Source organism: Rana temporaria, chromosome 2 (assembly GCF_905171775.1).
Source record: "Rana temporaria chromosome 2, aRanTem1.1, whole genome shotgun sequence".
Classification (NCBI taxonomy): Eukaryota; Metazoa; Chordata; class Amphibia; order Anura; family Ranidae; genus Rana; species Rana temporaria.
The window spans coordinates 538,609,366-538,622,231 of NC_053490.1; the positions used below are offsets into that span (position 1 = coordinate 538,609,366).

The 12,866-nt window shown below is 46.9% G+C and overlaps 1 protein-coding gene across 1 annotated transcript in view; it reads right to left on the reverse strand.

The window, feature by feature from the left end:
* The window catches only part of MAN1A2 (mannosidase alpha class 1A member 2), a 50,062-nt gene that overhangs the window by 16,457 nt on the left and 20,739 nt on the right, over nt 1–12,866 (reverse strand). Inside the window, exon 5 of the mRNA XM_040339226.1 lies at nt 747–841. Coding sequence (XP_040195160.1) covers nt 747–841 — 95 coding nt within the window. The remainder of the gene's footprint in view (nt 1–746; nt 842–12,866) is intronic.

Genomic DNA, 12,866 nt, shown 5'->3' on the forward strand with positions numbered 1-12,866 from the left:
AATGTCTTCCTGCTTCTCCTCCCGACCAATCAAGAAGCGGCTCTTGAGACCCGATTTCCTGGGAGTCTTAAGACGCCTCCTGTTTGGCCGGGAGGAGAAGTGTTGGCCCCCGGCAATCTTTCCTAGAGCCCTACTCTGGATTGATTCAGCAGTGCACCACCACCTCGTCCTCCTCCCCGCAACTTTCGCTGTATAAGGTAAGGAGGCCATGCACGGGGTAGGGTGGTGGAAGTGCGAGGATCGCCACATACCGAGCCCGGTGGGGGGGTTTGCTGATGCGAGTGAGGGGGCCAGGTCTGTTTGACGCCCCCTCCCCAATTTTGATCACCAGCCGCCACTGCTCATCACCTTAGCAAAGCCCCCCACCCACATTCTACCAGCACAGTCTTCCCAGCTTTGATCACCTGACATGAGCACCCCCCATCCCCGACTTCCCAGCTTGTCAACCTACCAGAGCACCCCCACTTTGCTCCCAATCACCCCTACCAGATTCCCCCCTAACCAGCCATCAGGCTTGTATGGAAGAAGCAGTGGGTGTGTCTGGGAACACTTCTCTTGCATTACTAGAAGAGGTTTTGTACCACATCACACTAGTTCAGTTTCCCTTTATCCCCAATACAAGTCATTTGACTGTTATTTTAGCTGCTCTAAAAATATCCTGGAAGCTGATTGGGTACCAAGACAGTAAACTTTCCCCTCTTTCAGTGCTGACGAGTCTCTGCCGGGGTCCCCCTAATGATACCTACCTCTTCAGGTTCACCATAGCCCAGGGGATTCCTGTTGGTGTGTTAAAAGCCGGTAGGAGCTTCTCGGCCAGCATGACGGCCTTGGTCTTAAACACCTGAAAGACAATGACGGAGAATGGAGTCATACACATGAACACCTGAAATTCAGGTCAGAATATAAAATCCCCCTTTATTTTAGACAGAATAAGCAACAGTGTTCTCTCAGAATCCAGAAGAGGAGAAGTGACATCAGCAGAGGAGGGCTGTAGGAAACCAGAAGTCTTGGGTGCAGCCCAGAGCTCCAAGCATTGTGTGTGTGGTATGCAGTAGCTTAAGGAAGAGAGAAGAGAAGAGGAGACCATTGTGTGGAACAATGGCTGGCCCTCCAGCGAGGAATCAAAAACTCCTCCGGTCACAGCCAAAAGGCCCCGGCCCAGGAGGCAAGTGCGAAAAAAGGTGTGGGAAGTGTAGTGACCGTGGTGCCGAAACACAGAATGACCCTCATTCACTGAGTTTATGGCACCCCTGGACTGCCACTCCAGGGGCACATACACCAGGGCTTCTTTCGAACCCGGCCCATCAGCCAGACCAGTGCAGCCCCATCCCCACCAGGAAGGCGGCAGAATTTAGAGAGCTTAGGGAGATCCTTGCCTACAACCAGGGATGGACTGGCCATTGGGACTACAGGGAGTTTCCCGGTGGGCCGATGGCTCAGTGGGCCGGCTTCAGTGACAGAGGCCTGGAAGTTTCTCACTTCTGCCTAATCTTGTCCCATAAGGGGGGGCACCAAACTGATTCTTTGCCCCGGGTGAAATAATGTCTAGCTTCCCCACTGGTACTGCCTATAAGAGTACCAGTACCAGCCGTTCTACTCGAATAGAGAGTGGCTAGTGAAGGGGGAGAGGGTGCTTGGGTGGCCGGGGGGGTGCGGGAGTTCTCCGGCCGCTGTGGGAGAGACCTGTCATAGTGGGCCAGTCTAGATGAAGTCCAGGGCCAAATTTTTGTCCCAGTCCAGCCCTGCCTACAACTGGGGACAAGCCAAAGCCAGATTCAACCCAGGAGGAAAAGGCTCCCCCATCGCCCCCCACCATTCCCGCCAAATTACATTCAGGAAGTACTAACCGACCCCCCTTCCAGGACGGAGGGGGCCAGTGCTCTTTCCCAAAAGACTGACGAAGACAGGAACCACACCTGATCTTAGCCAGAAGGCCGAGAACAGCCGGTCCTTTGGCCAGACCCAGTGTCTCTCTATCCCCATCAGAAGGTAACCCTTTCCGGCTTTCTCTAAAGGGGACCTACTAACGGACCTCAGTTCATTGAGCGATCTTGCCTGCATTGCATAGAGAAGCACAGAGCCCCTGTTTATCACATCACTGGGTCTAAAGTAAGGCAGGTCATAAAAATGGGAAGTTTTATTTGACCACTTGCCACCCGAGGCATTATCATATGACGGCGGCAGGAACCCTCCGTCATATGACGTCCTCGGTATTGTAGAGAGCGCGCGCGCTCACTGCATCCTTCAGGACCCAATGCGCATGCCCGGCCGCCGCCATGTCCGCCGGGCACCCTCGATTGCCCGTTAACACAGCAGGACTGTGGATCTGCGTGTTTAAACACACAGATCCACGTCCTGTGAGAGGTGAGGAGACCGATGGTGTGTTCCCAGTACAGAGGAACACCGATCGGCCTCCTCCCCTTGTGAGTCCCCTCCCCCTACAGTTAGAATCGATCCCTAGGACAATTAACCCCTTGATTGCCCCCCTAGTGTTAACTCCTTCCCTGTCAGCCACATTTACACAGTAATCAGTGCATTTTAATAGCACCGATCGCTGTATAAATGTGAATGGTCCAAAAATGGTGTCAAAAGATTCCGATGTGTCTGCCGCAATGTGGCACTCCCGATAAAAATCGCAGATCGCCGCCATTACTAGTAAAAAAATTCAATAAAAATGCCATAAATCTATAACCTATTTTGTAGACGCTATAAATTTTGCGCAAACCAAACGCTTATTGCGATTTTTTTTTTACCACAAATATGTAGAAGAATACGTATCGGCCTAAACTGAGGAAGAAATTCTTTTTTAAATTGGGATATTTATTATAGCAAAAAGTAATAGTGTTTTTTTTTCAAAATTGTCGCTCTATTTTTGTTTATAGCGCAAAAAATAAAAACCGCAGAGGCGATCAAATACCACCAAAAAAAATCTCTATTTGTGGGGAAAAAAGGACGCCAATTTTGTTTGGGAGTCATGTTGCGTGCCCGCGCAATTGTCAGTTTAAGCGACGCAGTGCCGAATCGCACAAAAAGTGGCTCGGTCATTTGGCAGTCAAGTCCTCCGGGGGCCGAAGTGGTTAAAGGAGACCTACAAACGGCCCTCAGTTCATCGAGCGATCTTCCTGCATTGCATAGAGAAGCACAGAGCCCCTTGTTTATCACATCACTGGGTCTAAAGTAAGGCGGGTCATAAAAATGGGAAGTTTTATTAACCACCTGGCCAATTTTGGCACTTCTCTCCTTCATGTAAAAAAATCTCAATTTTTTTGCTAGAAAATTAATCAGAACCCCCAAACATTATATATATTTTTTTTTAGCAGACACCCTAGGGAATAAAATGGCGGTCATCGCAACTTTTTTTCTCGCACGGTATTTGCGCAATAATTTTTTAAACCCCTTTTTTGGGAAAAAAACAGTTTCATGAATTAAAAAACAACAAAACAGTAAAGTTAGCCCAATGTTTTTGTATAATGTGAAAGATGATGTTACGCCGAGTAAATAGATACCCAACATGTCACGCTTTAAAATTGCGCACACTCATGGAATGGCGCCAAACTTCGGTACTTAAAAATTTCCATAGGTGACGCTTTAAATTTTTTTACAGGTTACCAGTTTAGAGTTTCAGAGGAGGTCTAGTGCTAGAATTGTTGCACACGCTCGAACGCACGCGACGATACCTCACATGTGGGGTTTGAACGCGTTTACATATGTGGGCGGGTCCTGCATGCGTGTTCCCTTCTTCATGCGAGATAACGGTGACAGGGGCGTTTTGAAAAAAAAATCTTTTTTATTTTACTTATTTATTTTTTATTTTTACACTTTTTTTTTATTTTTTTTATTTTTGATCGCATTTATTCCTAATACAAGGAATGCAAACATCCCTTGTAATAGGATCAGTGTGACAGGTCCTCTTTATGGAGAGATGTGGGGTCAATAAGACCTCACATCTCTCTTTCAGGCTTACAAGCATGAAAATAAAAATCGCCGATTACATGCCGACAGCCACGATTGTGGCTTTGTTTACTTCCGGGTACCGGACGTGACGTCATAACGTCGCGCCCGGGCCTCCGACGGTCATAGAGATGACTGGTGACCATCTAGTCACCAGTCATCTCTATGGTTTCCAGCCAGCGCCGGCCGATTCGCTCTCCGGGGCCCTGATGGCACGGGAGAGCCCGGATAAGCACCGGGTGGCGGCGGGAGAGGGGGGGACGACGTCCCCTCCCGCTGCCTCTAAGAACGATCAAGCGGCGGAACTGCCACTATGATCGTTCTTATCGTGCACAGAATCGGCGGCTGAAGACGGTGATATCTGAATGATGCCTGTAGCTGCGCCCATCATTCAGATATCACCGTACAGGGGCGTCCTTGGTCGTCAAGAGGTTAAAAAAAAAAAAAGTGATGAGAATGTAGATAAGAGGGTGGGGGGGGGGGGGGCAGGGAAAGCAAAATATAAGCAGATTAATCTTCATCTTTAAAAACGGATGATCCATCCTAATAGAAAATCCTATTAAATTCAAGCTAATTGACCCCTCCCCCCCTTTTTTTTTTTGCAATGACAGCTAAAGATAACTTGAAACAAACAAACGTCCATCAATAAATCTACAGACAGCATTACACCAAATCTACATGAAAGGTGTATAGAAATCTGACTTTATCCCCCCCAATAGCAATATAAAGAGAACTCGGCCCCCCCCCCCCCGCCCTGTGTATTAGAGACTTTGCCCTGACATGACTCGCAGACGTTCTCACGCGCCCCCCCCCTCCCCCCGCCTCGCGCTGATGCACTTAGTAAAAGCATCGCGGCCCGCCATCTCCGGGAAAAGGCTTACTTGCGTCGGACCAGAAGTGTATTTACGAGGATTATAAATCTGAACCTTGTGCCATTAAGATACAAGCTAACCGCAGAAAGTCGCCGGCGAACGGCACATGGGGGAGCGCGGCTAATTCAGCACAAGGGCTTGTAAATACGTCTTCCGCGCATTGTCTGGGTGATTTACAGTGAAGACGGCACTGCGGCGAAGCCGAGCGCCAGTGAAAACGCCGCTCCTTAAATCAACAGCCGAAAAAGGGAAGCCGCGGCCTCCTGACACCGGCGCTGTTACGCCGCACTAAATCCACAGGAACGCACGTCTCCGAGCAGCCGGTGAACGTCGGAGGAGGTGGATTTACAACGCGGCGTCTCGCACACAAATCTACTGCCGTGTTCTCAGCTCTTCCCGGCTTCGCAAATTGCTGACGCCGGCGACTCCAAAAACTTTTCAATTTCGGCAGCAATAATGCATCATCCGCAACTTCTCTGTGTGCCGATCCGTTAGAAGGGACGCTGCCGAGAGGCGATCACTTCAACGGGTTCAGCTTAACCATTACTAACAGTATGCCGTCATGGCAGAAGGCATAATTTATAGACTCTCTCTTGGGGTTTTGTATATATTTTCTTTATTATTATAGTAAAGACTAAGCATTTCTTTTTTTTACCATAAAATCTTGCATATGGATGTTCTGTTTTTCTTTATTTCCTTACATATTTATAGAGCTCAGTAGCTCAAGGGGAAATTTACACACACAAGTGAATTAGTAATAATAGAAGTGACTAACTTGATTAGATATTTACAGAGCTCAGTACCTCAAGGGGAAATTTACACACACACACACACACACACACACACACGTGAATTAGTAGTAATACAAGTTACCAACTTGATTAGATGTTTACAGAGCTCAGTAGCTCAAGGGAAACTTACACACATAAGTGAATTAGTAGTAAGAAGTGACTAACTTGATTAGATGTTTACAGAGCTCAGTAGCTCAAGGGAAACTTACACACACACACACACACACACACACACACACACAAGTGAATTAGTAATAATAGAGAGAGAGAGAGAGAGAGAGAGAGAGAGAGACTTGTAAAGCGCAACACATGCGAACTGAATCGCCTCTGGGCGCTGTATCCATTTCATGGGTAAGGAGCCCCTTGACCTCAGAAGAGATGGGTTTTAATCTTTCTCCTGAAGGCCAAGTGGTCCGACTCCAGTCGGATGGTGGTTGGTAGTGCATTCCACAGACGAGGTCCCTGGACTGCAAATCTTCGATCCCCTTTGGACTTGTATCTCGCTTTGGGTATCTGAAGGAGGTTTTGATTGGTGGATGGCAGAATGCGATTGGGGTTATGGGCTTTTATTTTTTCGCATAGATATTGGGGGGCGTTGCCTTGAAATAATAGAAGTTACTAACTTGAATAGATATTTACAGAGCTCAGTAGCTGAAGGGGAAATTTACACACACACACACACACATGAATTGGTAGTAATAAAAGTTACTAACTTGATTAATGTTTACAGAGCTCAGTAGCTCAAGGGAAACTTACACACACACACACACACACACACACACGTGAATTAGTAGTAATAAAAGTGACTAACTTGATTAGATGTTTACAGAGCTCAGTAGCTCAAGGGAAACTTACACACACAAGTGAATTAGCAGTAAGAAGTGACTAACTTGATTAGATGTTTACAGAGCTCAGTAGCTTAAAGGATATGTAAAGTTTTTTTTATTTTTTTTAAATAAATATGCCATACTAACCTCCTCTGTGCAGTTGGTTTTGCACAGAGTGGCCCCCGATCCTCCTATTCTGGGGTCCCTCAGTGGCACTCCTGGCTCCTCCTGTTCTCGAGTGGCCCGCTAGAGAGCCGCTCTCCCTCGGGCACGCGCGCTCCCGTGTCCTGCTGCTGTATCCATTGACACAGACAGCAGGCCCCGCCCGGTTTCATTGGATTTTATTGACAGCAGTGGGAGCCAATGGCTGCTCTGCGATCAATCTATCCAATTAGGACCCGAGACAGTGGGTGGAGCTGCTGTGCTCATCGCTGGGAAGATCGGGCTCAGGTAAGTAAAAGGGGGCCTGCTGCATCAAAGGAGGTTTTTCACCTCAAGGGTTTTCTCTCAGGGAAAATTTAAAACACACAAGAGAATGAATACTGGAAAAAGCAAACTTATTTTATTAGATGTTTATAGAGTCCAGTAGCTCAAGAGGAAACCTCCCACGCCCAGTATGAAAGGGGCCTTACTGTGGAGGAGCGCGGGGTGTAGCAAGATGGTGGCGACGGAATGTCACTTCTGTTACCAATTTTGACGGGTCGCCAATCTGACGGAACACCCCGATCCTGCAGCTGAATAAACTGTAGGAGATGGTCCTGGCGCTCGCTGGACTTTCTTGGGCCCCCTGAAGCCTTCTTCACAATTGCAGTGGAAATGTTTTTTTTTTTTTATGGGATTAAGTTCATTTTCAAGGCAAAGAGGCACTTGGCAATTAATTGCAAGTCATCTGATCGCTCTTTATAAAACATTCGGGATCATAGGTGTGCGCACAGGTAGTGCCGGGTGTGCCCGGGCACATCCTAATCACTCCATGTGCATTAGCATTATCCAGGGGTGGCACCAGGTGGGTGGTTGGGGTGCCAGTGTAAATGCCCCCATTATATTAAAGGCTAGGTTCAACTGTAGAAACACATTACAGTGGAACCTCGGATTGCGAGTAACGCGGTTAACGAGCGTTTCGCAATACGAGCACTGTATTTTGTACAATCCTAACTCGGTTTGCGAGTGTTGTCTCGCAAAACTAGCAGGATTCAGGCCAAAGTGGGGTGCAGTACCGCGTTTGGCCTGAGGTGGGGGGCGCTGGAGCCATTCGGAAAGACTCGGAAGTACTACATTCCCGCGCCCCTCCCTGCCTCTGGCCGCATGCGGTATTGCATGCCATTGAAGTCAATGCAGAACAAATTATTTTCGTTTCTATTGACTTCTATGGGGAAACTCGCTTTGATATGCAAGTACTTTGGATTACGAGCATTCTCCTGGAACAGATTATGCTCGTAATCCGAGGTTCCACTGTACATCTATACTTAGGATGTAAGGTAATATACTCCCAATCAACTGTCTCCCACCATCAGAGCCTCCTCCCTGTGACAGCAGGTGGCGTTCATGTGTGTTTGAGCTTTGGGTTGCACACCCTAAGGGGGTGGGGGGGTACAGGCATTACACCTATAAGGGACCCAATGGTCCCCAGGGGCCCAGCTTGACCCCCTTCTGTTTTTTTTACGTTTTTTTTTTTTTTGCATTACACCTGTAAGGGGCCCGATGGTCCCCAGGGACCCTTACAGGCTGGCCCCCTTCCATTTTATTTTTTTTGCATTACACCTGTAAGGGGCCCGGTGGTCCCCAGGCCCCCCCTCCCCCGCTTACTATCTCACGTCAGGAGAGAATAGATTACAACTTTTTTTTGTCAGCAAACCCCCCCCCCACTTTTCTCTGCTTCAGGGGGCCCTGCCTAAAGCTGTGTAAAATTTGTGATGGCTGCCCTGCCCTAATGCAATATGACCTACCCCCCTTTGTTCGGGATAAACGCAAATCGCCACCATAAAAAAACTGAGGCTGCAGTCTTTGTGAAAATTTATATTTGTGCATTCTCCAAACTTTTGGCCACGGCTGTGTATATATAGGAAGAAAAATCCAAAGCGAATGCATTCTGGTGAAACAATTGTTGACGCTGCGGTTGAAAAAAATAAAAATAAAAAATATATATAAAAAGGGCGGATTTTATAAAATTCTACCGTTTGTGAAAGTTCCCCTTTTCTTTCTTCCACATGACCGTCAATCTTTAGGATGAAGCAGAGTAAGGATTGCAGGAACATGTGGAATATATATGGCCTGGGTGTGCCACGTATTTCAGATGCCTTCACATTGACAGCCTTTGAATTAAAAACAGGAGTGTAAAGTGCAGCAGCCATGAAAACAAAGCGCCACTCGGAGGAAGAGGAAAGAAGAAAGAAGAAGAAGGAAGAAGAAGAAGGAAGAAGAAGAAGGAAGAAGAAGAAGAAGGAAGAAGAAGAAGGAAGAAGAAGAAGGAAGAAGAAGAAGGAAGAAGAAGAAGGAAGAAGAAGAAGGAAGAAGAAGAAAGAGGAAGAAGAAAGAGGAAGAAGGAAGAAGGAAGAAGAAGAAGGAAGAGGAAGAAGGAAGAGGAAGAAGGAAGAGGAAGAAGGAAGAGGAAGAAGGAAGAGGAAGAAGGAAGAGGAAGAAGGAAGAGGAAGAAGGAAGAGGAAGAAGGAAGAAGAAGGAAGAGGAAGAAGGAAGAGGAAGAAGGAAGAGGAAGAAGGAAGAAGAAGGAAAAAGGAAAAAGAAGAAGGAAGAAGGAAGAAGAAGGAAAAAGGAAAAAGAAGAAGGAAGAAGAAGGAAAAAGGAAGAAGGAAAAGAAGAAAGAAGAAAGAAGAACGAAGAAGAAATAAGAACGAAGAAGAAATAAGAACAAAGAAGAAATAAGAACGAAGAAGAAGAAAGAAAAAGAAAAAAAGAAAGAAAGAAAGAAAGAAAGAAAGAAAGAAAGAAAGAAAGAAGCGCATCCTTCCTTTGTCAGATTTCAATCATCCGCTGCGTCTTTGATGGTCTTTACAATCAAGTATCAGATGTAATTTATAAACACACAAACACACAGTGTGACTAAACCAAACTTATAACTGGCCGTCTTCTAATAAAATAATGAAAGAATCAGCGTTTAGAGTGCATTCCCCCTCCCCACTCCTTTATAGTTCCCGTCTGTGCTTCCCAGGCACGTCTTTGTAACCTCTGAGATGATCAGCTCTGCACTAGGATAGGACACAATTCTGCTCCATGCATTCAAGTACAAAGCCCAAACAGTCCCTACAGGCCACAGGGACTGAAATTGTGCCATACGTGTTCCCCGCTGGCAGCTAAATTGTTGCTATGGGAGATAAAGGGCACATGGCTCTGCTCCAGAGTCCTACTTAAGCCCCCCCCCCCCCCAGTGAGACTTCACTTTGATGATATATGGCCCCCAGCCTGTCAGGAAGCAACTGACACCATCCTGCCAATTAGGGGCAAATATAGGTATATCGATTGTTATGACAGTCCACCCCGACAAATTATTTTGGTCTATTAGCAAATATTTACAGAATACGGGATATACTCGAGTATAAGCCGAGTTTTTCAGCACCTTTTTTATGTGCTGAAAATGCCCCCCTCGGCTTATACTCGAGTCACCTTTTTGCGACTGATCTCCCGGACTTTGTGGACCCGGGAACCGGCCGGCCGTAGGTCCCCTGGTCACCAAAACTTGGCACACATGTAGCCCAAATCTCTAAAAGTGTGCAAAGTTTGCTGTCTGGGGGACCTACGGCCAGGGAGCACTGATTTTTCAAAGCCAGGCACCCCTTCCATAGACTCCCATGTTAAACAGTAATTTCTCTGGTGAGCCAAAAAAAACAGCCGGTCAAAGGTCCCCTGGACCCGAAACTTGGCACACATGTAGCCCCATTTCTCCTCTACAAGTGTGCAAAGGTTGTTGTCTGGGGGACCTACGGCTGGGGAGCACTGATTTTTCAAAGCTGGGCCCCCCTTCCATAGACTCCCATGTTAAACGTCAGTCTAGTCATGGGTACAGTGAGGCACGGGCACAGTGAGGCATGGAGATAGACACCCTAGGCTTATACTCGAGTCAATACGTTTTCCCAGTTTTTTGTGGTAAAGTTAGATGCCTCGGCTTATATTCGGGTCGGCTTATACTCGAGTATATACGGTAAGTGCCCATTTTTTACTTAATTAGCCCTTGTTACAAACACGTTTGACCCATGAATAAGTCACGTGTCTAGTGACGATACGCGTGGGGGAGGAGCTTGAGTGACGGGACGCACGGAGGTGCCGGATGAGGAGCCCGACAAGCTGAGCAGCACACACGCACATACGTTGCAGCCTTATTACTATTGAGGATTCGTGAGTGATATTCTGTGTACTGTGAGACGCCAGTATTCCATCATACGGTATCACACTATTGGTCTTTCTCTTTCTCCCTTTTTCCCTGCATATTTGAGCACTTGAATACCTGGTGGAAAGCACACTCTGACCTGACCAGTTTGATTGTTCTAAACCATCAAGTTGCTGAAACCCACACATTGTGTATGTGTGGTCCGGGAAGGTGTTGCTGAGCTGTCCTGGGATTGCAGCATCAAGGGACTATATACTAATGAATTGTGGAACTCATTTTTCTTTGTATATATTGTTTTTCTCCTCCAGTATTTTTTGATGTGTTGACACTTCACTTGATCAGTTGATTTAGCGCATTATTATATACATATATATCGTTACAAACATTAGGTTCTCGTCCTCGTTTATATACTTATTTTCATGTTTTTAGTTTTGGTATTAACTCTCCTGCCAGTCTCCAGCATGGTGTATCCGACTTTTGCCGATCCTCCAATGCGGAAGACCTGGTGTTCCCCACCTATGACTCAGATCGAGGCATGGTTCCACTTCCTTTGTTTTCTCCATATAACGCAATGAGCTAGTGCATCGCCCGTGCCCCAGGACGACGTCAGAGTGTGACGAAACGCACGTCGGGAGGAGTGACGTGCTGACGTCATCGCGTTGTATCTCTGCAGTGGACGGGTGTTCGCTAGCCGGCGGTCTCTTAACTACCTTTGATGTTTTTACTTCTGGTAATTGCAACCTTTTTATTCTATTAAAAGCTCTTAGTTACGCTTTACAACATGTCAAGTTCCTTTTCATTTTTGGGTGAATGATTGGCTTACGTTCGTGACAATTGAGCGATTGATCATCCTGCACAAGTCTGGTTGGTGTAGAAAAGGACCACTTACACCTACTTCTTTGTGGTCGATGGACGAATGTATATTATATGGTGGTGTACACACACTTATCCTCTATTCATTGACTAACTGGTCACTTTATATATATTCACATATATATTTTTCACATATTTCTTTATAGCGCGGCTTTATTAATTTTTCAGAAATGTATTCATACACCTCGAATGTTACAAGACTTTGGGGGGTCCCTTTTTCTAATAACGGACCACATAGACCCCTTTAGTCAGCGCTGGCTTAGAGCACCGTTGGCTGCAATTAGATTTGCGACTCTCTTTAGGTGAGCTGGCGCCGCCACCAACTTTGCCTATCCGAAACCGGGCAATAGTTCTTGGCAAAACTTCTCCAGCTCTTTCATGGCTGAGGATCGTTCATGAACAGCAGTCGTAAAGTTTTGTCACTTATTTTTAGTCGGACTGAGATCTGGCCAATCCAGTCTCCTGGTTTTAGATCACTCCAATACAGCACTGGCTGTTAAATAAGCAGAGGTCTCTCTGCAGTAGTGCGATTTGCAACACTGTCTCAAATCAAGGCCTTCAACAGCAAAGGGAAAGATTCAGCTGAGGTACTGAGCTGCATCTGGGCAATATAGGTAATACAAGGTCCCTCAAGGTGTCGGCCATAAGGCTGGGGAGGACAGGTTCATTCTACTGCCATACAGAGTGTTTCTAGAGCAATTTAAATTCCATAGTGAGTATAACCCGGGCATTCTGCATTCTCAAAATGCCATCAGAACTCAACAGGTAACAAGGATGGGGTCCAGGAAGCTCCTATAACCCCCCAGCACAGTGACCCACCACCACCAACCAGATTGAGGTCAGGAAGTGCCCTGTACCCACCGAGCAGTGACCCACCACCAACCAGATTGAGGGAAGGAAGTGCCCTGTTTCCACCGAGCAGTGACCCACCAACACCAACTAGATTAAGGTCAGGAAGTGCCCTGTACCCACCGAGCAGTGACCAACCACCACCAAGATTGAGGTCAGGAAGTGCCCTGTAGCCACCGAGCAGTGACCCACCACCAAGATTGAGGTCAGGAAATGCCCTGTACCCACCAAGCAGTGACCCACCATCAACAAGATTGAGGTCAGGAAGTGCCCTGCACCCATGAGTAGTGACCCACCACCACCAAGATTGAGGTCAGAAAGTGCCCTGTACCAACCAAGCAGTGGCCCACCACCACCAACCAGA